This window comes from Takifugu rubripes, chromosome 17 (assembly GCF_901000725.2).
Source record: "Takifugu rubripes chromosome 17, fTakRub1.2, whole genome shotgun sequence".
NCBI lineage: Eukaryota > Metazoa > Chordata > Actinopteri > Tetraodontiformes > Tetraodontidae > Takifugu > Takifugu rubripes.
The window spans coordinates 15,461,013-15,482,228 of NC_042301.1; the positions used below are offsets into that span (position 1 = coordinate 15,461,013).

Sequence of the window (21,216 nt, forward strand, 5' to 3'; positions counted from 1 at the left end):
CCTCCTCCCCCGTCTCCTCTTCCTCCTCCTCCTCCTCTTCCTCCTCCTCCTCCTCCAAAAGGGAGGAAGAGTTGATACTGATGTGTATGATCAGAAAAGGTCCCCAAACTGTTCACATTTGAAGTGCAGATGCTGATAGCGTCCTGTCCGCGTGGATCCCAGCACTAACATCTCATAATATCTTTGCCGTTAATCTGTTACCATGACAATGGCTCCCTGCCCCTCCCCATCAGGAACAGTTCCCCTTTCTTGCAACAACAAAAGGGCCAGTGCTGCACACACAGTGTTGGCCACTTAGTTGCAGGAGCCACAACACTATAAAAGCAATGATGTAATGTTACAGTAAATAACCTTTGCTCAACTACAAATCTGAGCTACTTAAATTACATTTTAAGACTTCCACTCCAGTAATTATTGTTGTTTTTGCATTTTTGGGAAAATTTGAAGAGTCAAGAGAAGATCATTCATCTTAGTGGAACACAAGATCCCCAAATAAGATACCTTTGATAGCACATTTACATTTGCATGCACTTCTGACTTTTTATTGGCTAATTCATAGAGATTTATAGCTTTTATATTGGTACCATATTAATCACATTTAACCAGAGGGACAATTGATTAAATAACTTTTTAAGTATGATTACAAGAGGACTTTTGGAGCTGTTGATATGCAGTAAACGCAACGTTTTTGGTGAAGATGAGCCCAGACTAGAAAGATGCTCTGGTGCCACCCTGTGGCTCATACTGCACATTTAACCAGGCAGTTCGATCAAAACTGTGTTGGTTTTTTTTTAAATTTAAGGTCTTTTTACATTCATTTTGACATTGTATGAATGCAATGTGTGAAATCAACACTACCACAAGTATAAAGAATGTTTTATTAAGAGATGATAAACACCTGTTGCATAAGGTTGATTAAAGCCTTTTGTCAATATATATATATATATATATAAATATTGTTTAAGTGATAAATATGTATATTTCTAAAGGCGAAAACATAGATGAATATACACACAAATAATCGTGTACATCATTACACATTAGATTTAATATATGTTCCTGTTTTTAACATGGGTGCACCACTGAGTATGACAAATTGCTTGTATTTATATGTTAAATTTGAATATTGATTTCAATATTCATGCAGCATATCATGCTAATATAACAGTCAAGACTACATTGAGTAGTTAGATAAAGACATTCTTGCTTAAACCTGCAGCTGAATTAAATCTAATTCAGAACGTCAGCATGTCGTGTTCGGATCAGCCTTGAGAGTTTTTTACGTGCACAAACAGCTGCTTATCAATAAGAATTGTGGTTCCACTCATTTTCCTCATGGATCTCAGTATACATTTGATTTAAGTTTCTGAATTTGCCGTGACCGTCTCGATTTCCGTGCAGACTCTTAGAATAAGGCGACCTCCAGTCTCTTTCAAAAGCCGCTCTGACGTGTTCCACGATGGTCACTTCTCCCTCTGCAACGCTATTTTTCATCTTGACCACCAACCCAACACCCGCACTGAGGGCGAAGTCGATCCCGACCCAGTTGTGGTTGCCTGGAAGCAGCAGAACACATCTAGTATTGTTAATTTTACGACTTTAGATTTTAGTTTATTATGCAATTTTTTTTAAATGCGTAGTGTATGTATCTTAATATAACACGGGCTACAAGTGAGCTCCCCTACATTTTCATATGTACAATACACTAAATAAAAGCATAATAAAGTGTTGGGTAGACAAACTGTCACGTAAATCGAGTCAGCACAATGACACAACATCAAAAACGAAACGTTATGTTGTTTTGCTGACTTGTAATTCGCCACAGTTACCACTAGATGGGAGTCATTCACACGTAACATCCACTGTATCTACAGAATAATTTAAGTATATTAATTATAAAATATGTTTAGTCTTTAAATGCCTTATGTATGCAAATATATTCCTTATTACCAGGATATTATTTGGGTCTCTAACTTATATTGAAAATACATCAAGATTAAATAAATGCCATTAAAATCAATGGTGTTATTTATTTTTTAATCTATGATTTATTTGTTTTTACACAAACTTGACTGATAGTTGAAGGCTCTTGTGTAAAGTTTTACACTGTTGGACAAATTTGAGTTGTTAAGAGGAAGTCTTAACGTTTTAACACCTATTTCGTAAACACCGCACGCTCAAGGAAACGAAATGACCTCCCGACGGCTCTGGCGTGGCCTACCGATATAGACGGCGTTGTCGGTCACCATATATTTGTTGTGGTTGAGCCCGTGTTGAAGGTCGTCGCTGTGCTCCTTGTGCCCAAAAAACTTCTGCAACAACAGATTTTTTTCCACAAAATCAACTCGTGCGGCTGCTGCTTCAAACATCGTTGTGGACACGCGAAACATTTCTGCCCGAGTGGATCAGGAGCTCGCCTACCACCTCTATGGAGCAGTTGATCAGCTGCGTGCAGAGAGACCTGAGGGAGGTGACGAAGTTAAAGGTGAGGGGGTGGGTCCTCCTCCAGAAGCTTATCAGGAGGCGAACTCTGACTCCCCTCAGCACCGCCGCCTCTCGGATCATCTCGTCGATAGGCGACCAGTACCTGTTAACGCAGCAGTGACCCTGTGAGGGGGGACCGCCGCCGCTGGAGGCCATATTTTATCATGTGTACCTTGTGACTGTGGTTCCTCGGTAAGGCCAGCTCAACAGAGGGAGGTAGTCCGTCACAGATATGAAGATGAACGTCTTTGCGCTCTGGATGACTTGATGGATGGCGTCTAAGTCTTTGGTGCGATATTTAGGGCAGAAGCGCTCAGGAGACGTCTGCAGAGGAGAGACATCGGTCATACACACAAACCAGAAGAGAACACAGCTACCAGACCACACCAATCAGGAGAACAAAACAATAAAGAATTAAAAGTGCTGTCGCTCACAGACACGTAGGCGACGGCCTGGCTGGAGTTGAGCTGCATCTCCAGCCCGTCGTGCCTCCCGTACAAGGCCGTGACTCTCTTGGACCAGATGGAGGGGATGTAGTCCTTGTCGTGGAGCTGCCAGTAGAACAGGAAAACTCGGTGCAGATCCAGAGCCAGGCAGCTGCAGTTAAACACCATCACGCCAAGTTCTTTCCTCTGTGACAGAGCAAAGAGCAGCAGCCTTCTAGGTCTCTCGTGTGGCAACAACAGTCGTCAGCACATGTAAACCCGCCTGACTTGGTGGTTTGAAGACTCGTGTGTTGCTAAAACAAGTCACAAGAAAAAGCTAATTTCAGTCATTCTCTCATTTGTTCACAAGCATAAGAACCATCCACACTAACGCCATCCCATAGAAACCACAGGGAATTCAGGAAACAGAATCAAATGGAACCTAGTGACGTCTCGTTCTGGTCTCTTTCCACTCTATTGGTCACTTCACTCCCTATGAACACACGTCTGTATAGCACATCCGTAAAGCTACTTTCCCGTTAGATTTCGGCGTTCCGCTGATATTAAACCTGGAAACAACAAAGCTGCATTCTGTGGTGGCGGTGCAAGAGACCTGGGCTTAGTATGAGCGTGATGGACCTGATGAACACTCGCAGGAAGAAAAAAAAACAAGTTGAGCTGTTTGAGCGTCATTAGCGTGGAGATGCAACAAAAATCCTTGATTGCTCATTTCCTTCATCGCCTTTGTTCTACGACAGAAAAATCACCGTGGTGACGCCTTAACAAGGTCAGAAACAAGATTTTCTCTGCACCGTTAAATTCCCCCCTGGTGTCTGATTAAGATGGAGAGTGTGTGTGTGTGTGTGTTTGGGGGCAATCAACTCTACTTTATGTTTAAAGTTTTCTCAGGGCTGCTGAGGTTATCCTACCATCCTTTTAATTAAATGTGCACGTCATCTTAGACACTGGCGGACCACAGATGAGCTGCTGGAGCCATCTGGGACCCCCTAAAGAAAACAGGCCGCACCTGAGCATTCAGAAGGCAGTGCGGGCGTGGGCAGAGGTGACGCAGCCGTTCTGGTTTCACACCAAAACACACCCCGGCGCTCGATGCGCTTGGTTACCTTGAAGAGTGACCTCCAGTCCATGCCGGCGCTCCCGATGTAAATGTGCTTGCGATCCACTATCCAGAATGACGAATGCAGCCCTCCCCTGGTCAGGGCTGTCATATTAATGAAGTGAACTTCTGCATCTGGATGCCGGCGAAGAAGAGGAGAGTCTGAGGAAGAGAACTGGAGAACATTCTGAGGAGCTGCCTGACAGCAGAGGGCAGCCTGACAGTTAAAAGGCTGCGGAGCCGATGTAGTTCGGCACATTATTCCGACCTTCAGAGTTCTATTACAGGTGCTGGGACGGTTCTGGTGCGGTGCACAAGGCTACATTTGCATTCTCTATGTCAGGTGTGTGTTCTATTGCCATGCAACTCGCTAAGGCTCTTTATTGTGCTTGGCTTTCATAAACCAGGGATGTGACAGCAACTCACTGTGTTCTGCCAAGGTCTTCAGTTCAGCTGAGTTAGTCAGACTGCTCACAATCTTCAGTTTAACCCCGCGAGACACCAGGCGGAGCAGCCTCTGGAACAGCAGCTGACCCTGATGGGGAGAGCAATGTTCTGCATCACTGTGGAGGAGCAACATTTCCAGCCTGTTCAAGGGGTGAAACAACTATAGACAACTCGGCAGGGTCATCTCATTAAGAAGAGTCCTCTCAAATCCGCTTCGGAAATAATTGCTTGTCCTTTCACGGGGCACCTGGGAAATGTAGTCAGCAGGACTAAGAGGGAGAACACCGGGTCTGTTTGTACCTGTTTTGCTTCCACGTCCCAGGCGTTTAGATCCCAAACAGGAGAGACCATCTCCACCGAGTACCTCGCCTGGTCCAGCAGAGCATGGAAGCCAGCGGAGAGGGGGAAGCGTGGGCTGCCATCGGCGTGGAAGGAGAGGTGTTCTGGAATATTCTCCACCAGCTCGATTCTGAAAATCAGCACTGGGTTTTTAGGTTCCTGGAGCCACAAAAAGCAACAATTCAAAGAGATGATGTCCCCGTGTTGACCGCCTCACCGGCAGTCTCTGCTGCAGTTGTCCTCCGTGATGTCTTCTTCCACGTCCTCCCAGATATTGACCGACGAGAAAATCAGTGCGACCAGCACGGCGAGGCAGCACAGCAGGGCAAAGTTGGCGATGCACTTCTGCTGGCTCTGGGTTGAGGATTCAAACACATTGAAAGCATCCAAAGCCAACACATCAACCACGACGTCATCCATAAAAGCGTGTTTGTCTACAGCAGGAACCGTTGGCGTGCACGGGCCAGACGCCAGGCCACAGAGCCGAGGGGAGTGGAGGTGGAACGCTCCCCGGCTGAAGGCGCACCGATGCAGATATAAAGCTCGCTGTAAGTAAAATTGGAAACCGCTGGCTTATGCTGCTCCATATCAACTCGTTCTGAAGCGAATCCCAGCTGAATTGGGTTTTATGACCTCTGTGCCTGGATGCATGCGCCCGATGTTGTTTTTATGACAGGCGGTATTAAGGCAATATGTTTGTGCTTGCATGTGTGTTCAGACTGGGCTGGTGTTGCCAAATGACGCTGCTGAACCCCCAACCCCCCCCCCCCCCTTCCCGCCTGGGCAGTCTTGATTTCCAATATTTTTCTATCTCACTTACCAGGGCGGATTTCCTGTCTCTGCCCTGTTGGGGCCTGTCCTATCCACTCCTCCTATACTTGATCTCACAGATGATGCATTGTGTTCGTAACCAGCAGTGTCAGAGGAAAAAGACAATTGATCACGCCAGGAGCCACAAAGCTCGGAGGGAATCGTCTCTGAGCCGCCGGCCTGAGACGCCGAGGCTGCAGCCAGCATCATTTTGCCGTCCTCTGAGACCGGTGAGCTTCTCAGCAGATTCACAGAGTCAAGGACCGCGTTTGATTTGTGGAAGTAACGGCCTGGATGGGAAAAACTTGTGCTGCAGACGTGAGAGAGCGACGTCAGGGGACACAGAGAGTGCACCTCTGTCACCATGAGGACTTAGAATAGGTGATGACAGTTCTACTATTCAGGCCACTGGATGTGTTTGTTTCCTTTTTCCCCAGTTAAACTGAGATGAATATGATGAATAATTAATTATTGAGTTTTTTATTTTCAATTGGGTGGCCAAAACTGTGCGTAAAAGTTCATACATTCATTCATTTATTCATCTATACATATTTAAAGAAATCGGAATACACAGAAGACGAATAAGATAAAATAGCATTTAACTAAGAGGATAGATTTTTCATTATTTCTTAGCTTTTCTTTGACCACGTTGACTTTTTATTTGGAGTAAAAATCCATTCTTTGATGATGGAAATGCCGAATTATTGCAGTAAGCACAAGTTCACGCAGTTTCCCATGATTACGTGCATGCCATGATTAGGGCAACAGTCAACTTCCCTGAATCACTCATGATACTCGCCAGATATGTGCACAAACGTGCACAAGCAGAGTGGAAACACTGGAAGCTTAAATGGACTAAAAACCAAGCAGAAGAGGCTTGTAAACGTCACCTTTACTGGCTCCTGTGGGGCTGGTCCCGCCATGAAAGCAGCGCTCCTTCAAACTTCCCTGACAGATGTGAAACAGCAGCTCAGCTCCGCAGGATGATTTGCCCCCGCCGGTGTCGCCCGCCTCTCACTCAGATCCTCTCTGGTCTCCTCGCTCTTCATCCTGCGGGTTCTTTACTGGCCTGACTGGAGGTCTGCGAGCACCTCGCTGCTCCGTTCCCTGACACCTCCGACTGCGCTGCTGTGTGCATGTGTGTGTGTGTGTGTGTGTGTGTGAGGAAGACCAGCCCCTCTCTTGTTCAAGCAGCCAATGCAGTAGCTTGGAGCCCCTCCTTTTGCTCTTCTTTCTTTATGTGCATCTTTTATTTTTCATATACCTTATGAACAATCCTTAGCTGACCAGGCAGTACAGCACACACACACACACACACACACACACACACACACACACACACACACACACACACACACACACACACACACACACAGAAGGAAAGGGAGCATATACAGTATTTCGATGTAAAGCCTTCCATTGATATCTGAATATAATTACTTCCATCCCTTTATTCGTCCACTTTATCCTCAGATGAAAACAGTTCGGCCCAGAACAACAGATGCTCCAGGCTGCCGCTGTTTGGGAGGATGGCGCTCGGAGAGGAGAAAGCAGAACCTGATGAGGGACGAGCGAGAAGGATGCCAACAAAACATTGTTCCTCCCTCACATCTTGGAAGATCTGAGGTGAGGGTTATGATGAGAGCGCCATCACAGAGATCTCACAAAAGTGCTGGGGGCAGCATCCGTACACACGATCAGAGGGATTTAGCTCATCAACACCACAAAATGTGTAACTTGCTTTTCCGACAATATAATATGTGGGAATCATCTCTGGGAAAAGATTTGTAATCCACTGGCAGTGCAAAACCTGATCTAGATGCTGCTATTGGGAGGATTAATGGATCATATATTGTTGGATTTCATCTGGATAAACAGGAGAAACTGCTATGACTTTGCCGAGGACGACTTGTGGATCTGCGAGTCCGAGCCGGAGGAGACGACCCGGCAGTGGAAGCTGCTGTGTCCGCGCTCAGGTCGCCCTCTGCACGTCACCCCGACTGCGAGGGACGAAGAGCGAGACAGAAATAGCTGGAGCGGTTCCCAGGAGAGCCAACACGTCTTAAAGCTGAATCAGTGCAGGCGGGCGGGGGGGAAACACTTCCAGACAAACAAAATTAGAGTGTCACTATTGCTCCGTCACTGGCAACTTTTATGTGACAGAGCAGCAGGCGAAACCGGCGACCTGGAAATAAAATCCATCCGCTGCCCTCTTACCGCCACGATCCGATACTCGACGTGGTTGAGTGCGTCCAGGCACCGTCTGCCATGTTCTCCGGTTCCCAGCTGGAAGGACAGTTTTTGTGCACTGCCGATCAGAGGTCAGAGGTCACGGCAGCCAGCTTTGCGTAGTTTATGTGATTATTTGCTAATGTGCTGACGCTCGCTACAACAATTATAAATAGGACTCACCTTTGAGGGTCACCCGTTGTGGTCCTCTGAGGGTCACAGCGTGGCATGTGAGCGCGCACGTGTGCCTGGGATATCTCCTCCTTTTCTGTTTTATTACCGTTTGTTTACGTTTCAGGCCTGTAGTCCTCGGTTTTGACTCACTAAATGATAAAAAAAAAGCCATCTGAATTAATCCAGCTCTCTGAAAGCGAAGGACGACTCAGCGGAGGTGATTCACCTTCACACCAGGAGGACCAACAGCAGGATTCCACGTGGTTTTTTAATATTAGTTGCGGTGACGTCATCCTCGGCGTGATATATGCTGAGTGAAGGCTTGAGGGGCAAAACGCAACTCTAGATGCCCGGGCCTGGTGCCAGGAGCTGCGGATGGGGCAGGGAGAGGTGTGGAAAACAAGGATCCTCCAAAACCATCTTGTCCATCATCATCATCATCACGTGTGAAGCTCCATTCACGCAGGCTCTCTTTCCTGGCTTTATCACATCTATCACAAAGTTAGAGTTTTGCCATTATTGGTCTATTGTTGTCCATTGACGTAATGAGGGAACAGCAAAGCTTTGTGTTTTCCTAGCAAGGAGACAGGTCCAGGTCCTAATCTGGGTTAATCTGGTGCGGTTCATGAATTTGTCTTCACATTCTGGAGCGTTCATGTCATCCATCCTCATACAGTCAGTAGATGCACATCAGCTGATGAAGCTGGGGGCCGTCAAGAGGCTGTAAATATCATCTGTATTTCAGCTTTTTGGAAAAGAATAAAATCTCTTGCAGTTTTTAAGGGATAGAGCTCATAACTATAGAGATTTTGAAGATTATCTTTTTAAATTCATATTTAAAGCTTCTAGGATTCCAATGTTTCAGTTAATCACTTTGGCCTCAAAGTGAAACAAATCTAGGGAGCGTTTACATTAAAAATACCCAAACTTTCCCTGAAAAATAGAGTTCCTGTTGGAGGGCAGCATCAAGATTCCCTGGAATTCTTGAGGGGCGTGGCTGCGTGGTGAATAATGCTGATGGGTCACACAAACGTTCACCTTTTCACTCTTTCATGAACCCCCCCTCTCAAAGCCAGTGGGCAGCTGAAGATTCCAACAAACGTCACTTCAAAAATGGAGCAAAAAAAGAGAAGATAACGCACAGAAACAATGTCATGAAAAGCTGAAGAAGCTTAACCAACTTTGTAACAAGCTGTCACTGTTGCTGTCCACTGGTGACCCCCAGAGGAGGTGTGGGTGGTGGGGGGGGGGGGGGGGGGGGGGTCGACCTTGGCTCATCTGACAGTTTCATTGATGACCTGGGAGCTCCTGCCTGCCTGTCGGGGCTCCACACACACAGACGCTATCACCCCTGTCGATGTCACTGATGCCGTCTGTACACTGCGAGTCCTGTCTGAGGCTGCAGCAGCAACAGCTCGAAAGAAGGGCAGGTGTGTGTGTGTGTGTGTGTGTGTGTGTGTGTGTGTGTGGTCTCGCAATTGGACACACAAATTAAATGATTGGAAATCTATAGAGTATGCTGAGGCAATTTCCCTTAGATGAAACTACAGTGTCATTTCCCCATTGCAACCTGGGAAATACCTTTAATCTTAACCTTTGAATGAAAATACGGAAAATAAAATTACAATTACAATCTACAAATCAATCATTATGAAAGAAAGTGATATTTTAAGAAAGATCCAACATCATGAGCATCATTATTGCTGCAGTGATGCAGGAGTTTTCTGTTTGTACCCTGCTTACTTCTTATTCGGGTGGGTTCTTGCTAGGAGATGATTCTGCTGAGCTGTTCAACCTGAGAAACTCACTGATCCAAATGACCTATTAGCTAATGTTGGAGAAAATGTGATTGCAATTCCAGGAATGGAAGGATGCGTGAAAAGGAAGTTGAGCTGGCCAAGACATCAGACCTGGGTAATGATTGAATGAGCACGTGTATTTGGTGGTGAGAGCTGCTCGCAGGCAGCCCGAAGAGGTGAGCAGTCGACGTCAGGAAGCAGCCTGCAAACACCAGTTTCGACTTTTCAGGAACATGATCGTGTCCGTGGGCAAAATGCTGACACGTCGTTTTTCCTCTTCCTGTTGTTTTCCCTCCCCGAAGCCCTTAATCAGAGACAATTTCTAATAGAGATGAATAGGGAATCAGCTTCACTGTCATATAACTGATAACAGAAATGTGCTTCAAGAATATACATGATGAGCATTGTGTGCGTGATGCAGCGACATTGTGATATTTAGAAGACAAATTCAGTGCTAATTCTAATGTTTACACCCATTCGGAGGCTTTTGTTGGAATCATCTAATGTGTGACGTGGAGTGGGAACACCAGACCAATAAAATCAGAGAAAAGAGTCCTAATAAAAAAGAGTCCATGAATAACATGCATTTTATTGTAAATGAGACAAACACGAGTATTCCAAGGTCGACATCTAACTGAACAATATTACAAAGCAAATTTGTACAAAACACCCCCCCCCCCCCAAAAAAAAGACAAACCAAAAAAAGAAAAAGCTTGAGAAAGGCTGAGACTGAACTCAGGACAGACTGCAAGCGCCGTATGAATCTTTATTAAAGTGGTTTCGGCTGAATTCTTCTCCACAGTTCTGATCAGGATACATTCATGTGTAAACTTCGGTACGAGGCAAAGACGTTGGAATTCACTGCAACATCCGTCGCGTCACTGCATCTTCGATACTGTTATATGATGCAGGGCGTGGAGGTCGCCGCTGTCTATGCTGGTTCAAACACAACACTGTTATTAAGAAAGCTACTTGGAGGTGGGGGGATGGGGGACATCATAAAGGAACACACCGGCAACAACCTCTCTTCACCGTGATCGTCTCCAACTGTCCTGACTCATATCCAGGGGCACTTGTGACAAAGCATAGCTGCTTAAACTCTTCCGGGGAGCTAATTTAATCGTCTTTTAAACGCACATGGAGATACTCTGCTGCACCGGTGTTGGATGATGGTCCAAGAGCGGGGAAAAAAAAGGGAATTTTAGACTGAAACATTTACACTGGCCTGGACTGTTACAGTTCTTTTCCATGGAAGTAACCAACATGGCTTTACTAATGGAAAATCATTACTGAGACAGCTCTCTGGGGAGTGCGTCCGGCATAGCAAACATACGTTTCTGTTAATAATAATTCTTTTTATCATGTAAGTGTAGTAGAACACTGTGACTGGATCAGGTCTTGACACTGTCCCACCTTCTTCGGGTTCCTTAGTTATCATCAGTTTAGTCGTATTGATGAGCTTCTGACTGTTCAAGGATAAAGAATTTGGAGTAAACGTGACAGACACATCGTGTCAGAGCCATCGTCAGCGTATCCGCGGAACTACATGCACATGCTCCAGCTGCTGAGGGGCGTTGGAGGTCGAGTTAGAGCACACGCACACTTCAGTCTGACAGAACAGACTGACTCCGACCCTAAATGTTTCATCTGTCATCTCTTTGTGGCCGCTGAGAAGAAGCTGCACACAAGCACAGATGGACGGCTGTATATCTTTGCTGACTGCGTTCTTTTTGATTTTCAGGCAGGGCTTAGTTTGGGTTCTATAGATTTAGGTAGCAGGGACAGATACGGTGCGACTCCCTGTTGGTCTGAAACTGAAGATACTATCTGCTTCCATGACTTTTGGCGTACGAGGAACCTAACAGATGTGTTCTGCTTTTTTCTCTTTTAGTGTCAGGAGCAGGTTTCTGAGCTGCCTGGAGCTCATTTGGCCCCTTCTGTCTGATCTGAAGGTCCACCTGGGTTTGTAGCCAGCACCACAGGTCTGGAGGGAGGGAGTGGACCAGATGGAGAGGTTCCAGGTCCAGGCTGCAACACTGGTAGCCCATGCGGAGGTCCTGGGTTGAGGTTTGGGTCAGTCAGAGGACTGGTCAGGCCCAGATTTGACAGTGCATCCAACGTGCCATCTGGGTCCACCATCATGTCGATTACTGTTAGCAAACGAAAGGAAAATGCTCAGAATACAGTAAAAACCTCAAAAACATGCGCATAGAATTTAAAAAGAACCAAATTATTACCAAGCAGTTGTTGCTCCACCCTTTTTAAGTCTTGAATAATGCTGGAGAGCTCCTGTAGAGGCCAGAAATCAAAGGAAAATATATAAGAAGAAATGATGCAAGGAATGGAGTTTACTGCCTCTGCTGTCCTCCATCCTCATTATGGATGATTTGTCTGTTACATTTTGTAATACACAGCAAAAGACCCACTGAGGCTATAATGCTGATCAGCATTATAATGAGGAGAACATCAATAGTTGAACAAAACAGACATTTTAATTTAGACCAAATTGGAAAAAAACCCTTGAGCCTGGCTCTGCATATTTTACAAATGTTGCCCTCTGGTCTGTTTGGAAGCTTTTAGCAAGAATGTAATGAAGGATCATCACCTTGTTGGAGCTCTTCAGTACTAAGGAGTCATGTTCTGACTGCAGTTTGCTCTCAATCTCTTCCCACTTTCTCTCTTTATCCTTGAAAAGGATCCTGGAAGCGAAAATAGACCAATGTAAAGCCCATGAAAACATTTTAGCATACATCTTGACAGGTTAGCTGACAGTTAAAATGATTGACTCCAACACTGGACTGTAAATTATAGCAATAAAGCTGGGCTTTTCTAGCCAACATCTGTGCGCTAATGAGAAAGACGTGCCGCCGGCTGCGCAAATCTTTGTGATGTGCCACTCAGATTGTGCCGATCGTCCCAGTTTTGATCTGAAAGGGTGGCGGGAATCTTTATGTTCCTTACTTTGATGATTCTTTCCTGCTTTTGCCCTCTCCATCGACGGCAGCGTGTGTGCTGTAAACCAAGTCCGTGTTCCTCAATGCACTCACCTGATTTTGCAGGCGGTTTTCTCGACATATTGACGTATCCTCGTTGCGAGTTGAAACACAGATACCAGAAGTAAACTGTCCATCACGGCCTGATAAAGAGAAACATCATGACTTGATTTAGTGAGCTGTTGGTAAAGAATGAAAAAGTTGATTTCATCTGATCAGCCTTCATGTAAATTGGTTGCTATTGGCTTTGGGTCCTCTTACAAATTTCTCGTTGTAGAATGAATATATGCAAAAGGTAGAGAGCGCCCCCTGGTGGAAGACTGGTGCATGGGGTGACTAGATCCCATCAAAACCAATGTGGGGGAATGTGGAGTCTTGGGTGGGTCACGTTTAAAATCGACACTAATTAATCTCTGCGCAGCACGTTGGAGCATAGAATAGATTTCTTTAAATTTAAATTTAAACTTGCCTCTTCTCTGTTCCACGTCTGTCGTCGGATGGAGCGGGTGCTCTTCCCACCAGCGGCGGAGCCCCTTGGGCGTAGTTCTACAGATTGCCCATTTTTCCCCAAAATGCCGCTGTGCTCTGCTGGTCCACTCAATTCCAAGCCATCATCAAACGCATTTTCCTACGAACAGAAAGATATAATAGAGTAGAATGTTTTTGGTACTTCAACATGCAAATGCATACATAGAAGAGAGAGAATGTATTTTTCAAGTGTTACCATAATTCCTGGATCGGTGGCTGCAGGACTCACTGAGTCAATTTCCCCTGCCACATCGTGAATTTCTCTGGCGAGCATGGCGAGGTCTTTGGCCAGGTCTTGACTAATCCTGATTAGCAAACATGAGCACACAAAGTTAATATGGAAGTTTACATGGTATGTAAATATGCTACGGCTACAGCTCTCAGAAACTAGAACCTGGCTATTTCTTCGCTGTGTGCCGTCCAGTCTCTCATGTACTCCTCATGTTCCCTGGACTGCTGCTTCACAGGAGCCAGACCTGCGGGACTAGGAGAGGCTGGAGCGGAACCACTTAGCTGGGCGACGCGGGTGGAAGAGAAGGGTCGTGTCTGGCCCTGTTTGGATTTGTGACGGTTGGAGCCGTACTCGTCCTCCGAGGTGGAAGCGTATTCCACGGGAACGCGACGCCACCGAGAGACGGCTGGCGGAGAAGCGGATCAGATGATGGATGTGATGTGCAATATTTGACATTGATGCTTAACAAATCAAGAAAGAACACACACAATGATGTTCTTACATGCTTGTGTGACGTGGGCAGAAGTGCCTTTGCTCTTGTCGGGCAGCTTGGAGGCGCTGTTGGCCCTGGCTCTGGGTCCAGACGCTGCAGGGACATTAGATGTTCTTAATCCCTGTTTGAAGGCGTATTCACCGGCAGCGCCCCGAGCTCCGAACCCTCTTGTTCTGGTCACAGTGGCCTCCGAGTCGCTCTGGGCCGATGGAGAACCCACTCTCGGCCTCCTCGGCTGTGCCAGCGCTTCTATTCTAGATATTCCCCTCTTCGCCATCCCCGTCCTGGATGTGGAACTTGTGGTAGAGGCCTCAGAGGCGACCGACATCCGGTCCAGGTCGGCGGGTTCTGTGTCCGATGAATCTCCGAGACGGGCTCGTCTGAGCAGAGACGTCCGTGTGGGCCTTGGTTTGGGGACGTTCGATGTCTTAGTGCCGACAGAAGAAGCTGCAGCCGGAGGGATTTTGGCCCGACTCGTCTTGGCGGCGGCGCCCGCCGTGCTCCCGGTCTGGGCTCTGCTCTGAGAGCTCTTACAGACCCGTGTCGACGTCATCTGGGAGTCCGAGAGGAGCGAGTTTGAGTTGATGTCATCATCTGTCAGGTCTAAGGAGGTCCAGGGCTGGCTGGACTGTGACGGACCGGGCGTTCTGCTCTTTGCTCTCCTGTCCTGGGAGTCTCGGGCGCCGGCGGGTCCTTTGTTGGCTGAGCACAAAACCGTCTTCTCCTTCTGCTGCCCCGCAAGCGTGCGGCGCTTCTGGATGACTTTCCGCGCTCCGTCCGCCTGACTGACGGTGCTGGTGGTGTCCACGTCTGACTCTGGTGATACGGAACCTTCAATGGACTGACTCGGAGGATCACCTTGGTCTGATACCGTTGTTTCAAGGAAAGCGGCCACAGCTTCGGAGTCTTTCTTGAGGGTGGCGGTGTCGACGGCGTGCTCCCGCCCCTGAACTGTGCTGCGGGTCAGCCCATCGATCCGAGGAATCAGCTCAATGGGAACGTTGGAACTTGGCTTCTCTACGGTGAAGCTTTCCTGTCTCAACAATGGTTTCCCGCTATTTTCCCTGGATTTTTCCTCCTCCTTTTTCCTTCTCTGCACCTCTTCCTTTCTTTTTTCCCCACTGGTCAGCGGACGAAGGGGTAGCTTGGCCGCCGCTCCTGACTTTCCCGACCTGCCGCTGTCCTGTGACTTGGCTGGCGAGGAGCGACTGGGGCTGCTGCCATGGCTGCCGGCGCCTCCGGTGCCATGGGCAGTACGGTTCTTTCCCCTTTCCGCCTTCTCCTGCAGGTTTTCCTTCTCCTGCAGCTCTGTGTCTTGCTTCTCTCCGAGATCCACTCGTAGACCTGAGCCCGAGGTCCTCCTTCCCAAGACGAGCTCCTCTCCGGGAAGCTGCGGCAGGATCCTCCTCTTGCGCTCCGTGTGGCCGGATGAGGCAAAAGAAGCTGAATGGCTGGATTCGTTTATTTCAGCTGGAAGACGAGATTAATATGTCACATCTAAACGGGAACATTTTAACAGTTTAATGACTTTTATTTGGAGTAATTCTCTCACGATACTCGGCACAATGCAAAAATAGCTGAAAACTGTGTGTGCACCTCGGTCCTCTGCGACCATGATGTGACTCTCCCCTCCTGATCCCTCAGGGTCGGTCCTAATGTGACTCGCTGCCAGAGTCGCCCACTGGGACACCCATCGAGGACCTCCCACCACCAGCTCCTCGGGTAGAACCTGAACCAGGAGACACAATAAATGCCATGAATCAATGAGGCCTCTGAAACAGCCGCCGCCGGTGGACGGCTTCTGAAGTGTTGGGAGCTTGGACCTCTCTCTCTAAGTGTCCGTGTTTTCCTCCGTCCCCTGTCCCAGACCACTGGGGGGTGATCCTCGGTCTTTGGTCAGCACCGGCCAACCTGGACACACACAGAGGCTCTTGCTCATCCACTCCAAACACCTGCAACATTCAATGTGCATACACACCCATATGGGAATGGGCGATTTACGATCCGAAGCCAATTCAATCAACAGAAACGTCAAAGACATGAATTCAAAGTCTCCCTCTCCACCTTATCAATCCGTTTCTGGGGTTCCTCCTCGTCACCTTCACCATTGTCCAGCGCTACGGTGTACGTTCCTCTGTCGCTGTAATCGTCCCGGCGGGGGTGGTAGCGCTCATCACGGCCAGCCTGCTGGTGCAGCGCTGAGCCGTGCCGCCTCTCCACGAGTCCACTCGGAACTTTGGGATTGGGGGACTTGCGACGACGCGCAGGACTCTCCTCCTCCGCAAAGAGCCCCTCTGGCACGTTGGCTCGCCCCTCTCTGATCTTCCCCGCGCCTCCCCACAGCCCCCAGGAGCGTTCCTCTATGGCTGCTGCCCTCTGCTCCTCTCCGAGCGCGTTCTCCGAGTCGCTCTGGGTTCCGTCCTCGTGCTTACTGTCTGGGATGGTTGAAAAGAAAATCGGAATCTAGTAAAAGGGGGTCACGAAGGAGGACCTGCGTGGAGACATGCCGCGCTCACGCACCTTTGAGACTCCTGAGGTGTACAGGAACATCGCTCTTTACGCTTTCTCCTTCATCTTCTGCAACGATGTCTTTCAGAGTCAGCGGGAGCTCGTTCTGGGCGAGCCAGTCAGCAACCTTGACCTCTGCGGCCACCATGGCCGTCTGGAGTGGACTCAGCTCCTCTCCCACCGCCCTCTTAGGGCGTGGTTTGGCCTCGGGACCCACCTTTGTCACTCGGTCTTTGACAGTCACTTTACCTGTCGCCCCAGAGTCAAACTCGATGGTGAAGGAGGCGTGGCCATGGGAGGGTTCGGCAGCAGAAGATGCACCGGTCTCCTGTGCACGTGAGAGGGCCTCCCCGCTCACTTTAGCTGCCGACACAGTATCTTTGGTTGGGATCTCAAAGTAGCTGGGCTCCTGATTGGCAGGTTTAGGTACTTCCGCACCTTTTTTGTTGTCTGAGGAAAGGAATCATGTAAAACTCTCCTAATTTGTGGATTTGGACATAAATGTATTGAGAACAAACATTTAAAACAACTCAACTACAACGCTGAGGAGAAAATACCTGTTTCCACCTTTTCCCTCTTCCGATCCGACCTGTTTTCCTCAGGCCTCCCAGATTGATCAGCGTCTTCGTCTCCCCACCAGGCAGGTTGGCCGTACAGGGGCGTGCCTCTGTGTAATACTGCTATGTCCCCTAGACGGGCAAAAAGATCAATAAAATCACAGTCTTTGAATGCAGGACGCCTTCTGTAAAATTACAAAGCTGATTTGTTTCATCAAACAGCACCATCAAGGTGTGCGTGTAAACCTGCTTACAGTAACCTCACCTGTCGTCTTGTCCTCGGGGGGTTTGGCGGTGGCCCCCTCACATGCTGCTGCTGCCTCCGGGGGCTTTACTTCAGGTTTAGATGACTCGGCCGCGGGGGGTTTCTTCTTACTCAGCTGAAGCTGGCTGCTCAACTTCTCATGCTGACAACGAGAGTTCAGAGACCCTCTTGAATCTTTGAAATGAAAGAAAAAAGCCTCCTGCTCATCGCCACGTTGCAATTTACCTTGAGCGCTTCCTCGGGAATATGCAGCTCTCCCCGAACCACCGTGAACAGGTTGGGATGTGAGACGGGTTAAGGTAGATGACACTGAGGGGGAGGTTAACCGAGAAGCCTCAGCCTCGTCTATAATGCAACGGGAGGTTCACAGCGTTTGGAGAGCAGATGAAGTTACAAAGTGGCTGCACGTGAGCTGAGCTAGCGCCCTCACAGGTGGACCCAGGTGGACGGTCAAAGGATATCATATCCAAACCTCAGTTTGTCCTCTATTTTCAGGGTGACGTAGCTTTGTTCCTGAATCCTGACGTCGTTCACAAACGTCTGCAGACACCAGCAAAGTAAAGATAAAGAACAACGGCAGCTGGATGCACATCTGCCGAGACGTGTCGGAGGTTTGTGCATCCGAGCAGGGAGTAAACGTCTCAAATCTCCACACTCACCCCATTTAAGCTGCCCAGGTCTTTGACCTTGTGCTCGTCTGTATCGGGCTCGTAGTTGATGACGGCGTGCTGTTTGTCCACGCTGCGAGACTAAAACACACACAGTCCAGTCAATCACTGTAATCCAGCCTCCGGATGAGCGACGGCCCACGGCTAGCATCTGGAGCAGCGACCGTACCTGCAGCATGAGCTCGCAGTCGTCCCTCCCGACAAAGATCATCTCCCTGGGCAGGCGATGGCGTGTCCCCCCGCCGCTCACCAGGAACCAAGAAGTAAGACTCATGGCTGCCTTCACCTTTGGCCTTTACCACATCCTGCTGAGGACAGGACCACTGTTAGCTCATAGTATTCATCTATCCAGGGGTGTAATTAAGTCCTTCTGGCGTCCTGACAGGCATAAAGAGAGCCTGAAGCTGTTCATCTGTGCATGTGTTGTATACTATACACTGTGGCTATTTTAGGAATCACTGCAGGATGCTCACATCTGCCTCGGAAGAGCAGCAAACCAAAGAAAACCTGAGTTTCAAGTCCGTAATAGACTGTTTTACGGAATGTTTGTCAGTTTATAATTAGCCCATCACAGATCTGCTGGATCATTGATGAAAACTAAATTACAAAGCTCAAGTACACAGAAATGCTTTTATATAATTTAGCTGGAAGGTGCAATGAGAGCGATACAGATTGATGACCGAGGCAGGAGGCTGGGAAACTGCACGGAGAGGATCTTTTCTGGAGGTTCTCATATGATTCCCGTGTTGTTGGGAGAATCGCCATCAGCACAACGGCTCTTTTGAGCGAGACAATCAGGCGATCGTGCCTGTGCGGGAGCATCACGGGCCCTGCTGACTCACACTGACTGAGCCACGCTCGGATTAGTGGGATACAGCCTAATTACACACACTGGAGGTATATCTGGGACTCATGGCTTTGTTTATGCATCAGTACATCCCAATGGGACCTGACAACCCCCCACCACTCCTCTCTTTCTCCCTCTCTCTTTCTCTGAAAGAATGGACAGGTTAACCCTTTCAGTGGCCTGGCATTACTCTGGCCCACATTTTCCTTTCTGGGACGCTTGACCACACACGGCTCCATCCAGTCCCAGATCTCTGCCTGCTTCACATGACAGCACATCATCCCAGCGCATCACTGAGATCACCAAAGGCTTGAAATGGTCCAATGGCTCAGCAGGGTTATTAGCCCAGTTAGGCCAAATCTCAACCTAACTGCGTTCATCATGAAGCCATTTAATATTGACAGCTGCTTTAGGGAAACATTTCTCTAACATAATCAAATGTCGTATGTAAGATGATCTGATCATAGGTTTAAAGGCATAACAAAACGTATAGCTACGGTGTGGCTATTATCGGACCTGTCATCAGATGCGCACTGATCATTCAGGATATTCACGTTTATCTACTCTTCTGTTCAAACGGAAGCAAATGCAGGCGTTTTTTTTTTTACACGTTAACCAGGATGGAGAGCATCAGCTAATGTACAGCCGAAGCTCTCACGTTATGGACGACATCCTGAACGCAGTCGCTCAAGCGCAGCGATGCTCTCTTCTCCGTCTCCAATCCGCGTGCACAGACAGACAAGACGCCGCGTTGGTCACACGCCTGAAAACAGCGGAGGAACACGAATGTCACTCACCAGGTGCCCTATGGAAAATCTGCATCCGATATGTAGAAGATTACGAGCAGTGCTGCCCCTCGGAGCCTGCCGCCCAGCCCAGCTCCTGCTGCACCGCTCCACCTTGGCCTCGTGGCGGCGCTCCGTGCGTGCGCACAGGGAAGAGGAGGTTATGTAATCCAATAACTAAACCGTGAGGGGTAATACGGAATCAGCGATGGTACCATTTTCACGGTCAGTGGGAGATGGACACAATACAGGGAGGAAACAACACAAAGCTGCTTTATGTTTTAGATCTTTAGTTCATATATAATTAAGCTGTAAAGTTGAAATTAAAGATTGCATTTTATTTTATAATCACACTCCTGCTTAAAGACTGGTTCTGTGGCAGCTAATATTCTTCTTTTGAGACACTGTTTAGTAAGATAGACATTCACAATTCAGAGCACAACAGTGTCAACACATTAATAAACACCTGGTGTCAACCTGTGCGGAGACACTAGAGGGCGCCAAAGTGCTACGATATAAGAACTAAAGCACAGTTTTTAATGACGTTGACTAAATTATTAATATTCACGCTTTCGATAAATAAGGCATCTATTAGCCAGCAATTATTTACATAATAACGAAACATAGTAGAAAACAAAAAAGAAAATTTTTGACATATTTGGCTTTTAACTTCCTTTGTTTCTTAAGAGATTTTCCGTGTATTTGTTTAATTTTTCCACGTTCTTTTGGAGACATTGTTGATCTTCCGGTTATATAGAGGCGAAATAGATATAACTTTGGACCATATAAAGAATACTAAAAAAAATAATCAAGCCTTATGCTGGACTTTTTTTGTGTGTTCACAACTGCGCAAATGTCCTAAGACTTTGGAATAGTCACGAACAAAACGCAAATCTGAACGCAAATCTTTCAAATATATATAACCGGTTCTAAATTCAGGCTCAATCCTTTTATTTAGTCGGTCACACCGACCGACTATTTTTATTTTATTCTATTACGTTGATGTTAACATGAACGTATCTTTGACATCAGCTTCAGGCCGTGCGAGTTAATCATTAGGCCTACGTTGCTGCACCCTCTTTTAGAAAGCTCATTAAGCTCCCATAAGTTTGCACTTGCTTTTATTTTTCTTACCCATATCAAATAAGTACATCCAAACAAAAACACAGGCGAACAGAGACTATAAAACATAAAAAATCTAGATAATCCAAAAGGATTTTCCATATTCCTCTCCACAAATCCACATAACCACTGAATATTTAAATCAGATTGAAACTAGTCTCTAATGAATATGAATCGAGCAGGAGCACATCAGCGCTGAAAGACGCGCTCCTCCGCTCCCATGGATGACTTACGTCTCTCTCTCCCTCTCCCTCTCTCTCCTAAGCCCGCCCCGATGCCCTCCGTCCATTGGTGTCTTCAGGGTCCCCCCCGTCCCTCTCCAACCTCTTTCCATAGGTAGTCCATAATGAGTGTCCATTGGTCTTTATTATGGCTCGTCCCCCCTCCCACTGGC

The 21,216-nt window shown here is 47.5% G+C and overlaps 2 protein-coding genes across 5 annotated transcripts; both read right to left on the bottom strand.

Annotated features, from left to right (window-relative positions):
- Positions 1-974: 974 nt before the first annotated feature.
- pld5 (phospholipase D family member 5) lies at positions 975-6,741 on the bottom strand. 2 transcript variants are annotated; one of them, XM_029850959.1, is made up of 10 exons: positions 6,513-6,741; positions 5,030-5,166; positions 4,774-4,942; positions 4,453-4,561; positions 4,034-4,161; positions 2,919-3,116; positions 2,657-2,808; positions 2,422-2,587; positions 2,222-2,312; positions 975-1,556 (listed from the first exon to the last, which is right to left on the bottom strand). In XM_029850959.1, exons 1-10 carry the CDS (start codon positions 6,543-6,545, stop codon positions 1,303-1,305), a joined length of 1,437 nt encoding a protein of 478 aa, XP_029706819.1. In that variant the 5' UTR covers positions 6,546-6,741; the 3' UTR covers positions 975-1,302. The 2 variants fall into 2 exon arrangements, with proteins under 2 accessions (XP_029706819.1, XP_029706818.1); XM_029850958.1 differs by having other exon boundaries at positions 4,034-4,188.
- A 3,648-nt stretch (positions 6,742-10,389) lies between these two features.
- On the bottom strand, positions 10,390-21,154 carry cep170ab (centrosomal protein 170Ab). Of its 3 annotated transcripts, none has more exons than XM_029850516.1 (20): positions 21,056-21,154; positions 19,713-19,877; positions 18,238-18,376; positions 18,060-18,149; positions 17,862-17,940; positions 17,626-17,684; positions 17,401-17,542; positions 17,136-17,267; positions 16,591-17,028; positions 16,135-16,505; positions 15,894-16,022; positions 15,667-15,799; positions 14,080-15,540; positions 13,740-13,983; positions 13,542-13,650; positions 13,287-13,445; positions 12,872-12,960; positions 12,430-12,523; positions 12,062-12,113; positions 10,390-11,974 (listed from the first exon to the last, which is right to left on the bottom strand). In XM_029850516.1, exons 3-20 carry the CDS (start codon positions 18,340-18,342, stop codon positions 11,748-11,750), a joined length of 4,113 nt encoding a protein of 1,370 aa, XP_029706376.1. In that variant the 5' UTR covers positions 18,343-18,376; positions 19,713-19,877; positions 21,056-21,154; the 3' UTR covers positions 10,390-11,747. The 3 variants fall into 3 exon arrangements, with proteins under 3 accessions (XP_029706376.1, XP_029706375.1, XP_029706377.1); XM_029850515.1 differs by lacking the exon at positions 21,056-21,154 and adding an exon at positions 20,835-21,041; XM_029850517.1 differs by lacking the exon at positions 21,056-21,154 and having other exon boundaries at positions 18,238-18,373; positions 19,713-21,023.
- Positions 21,155-21,216: the final 62 nt, after the last annotated feature.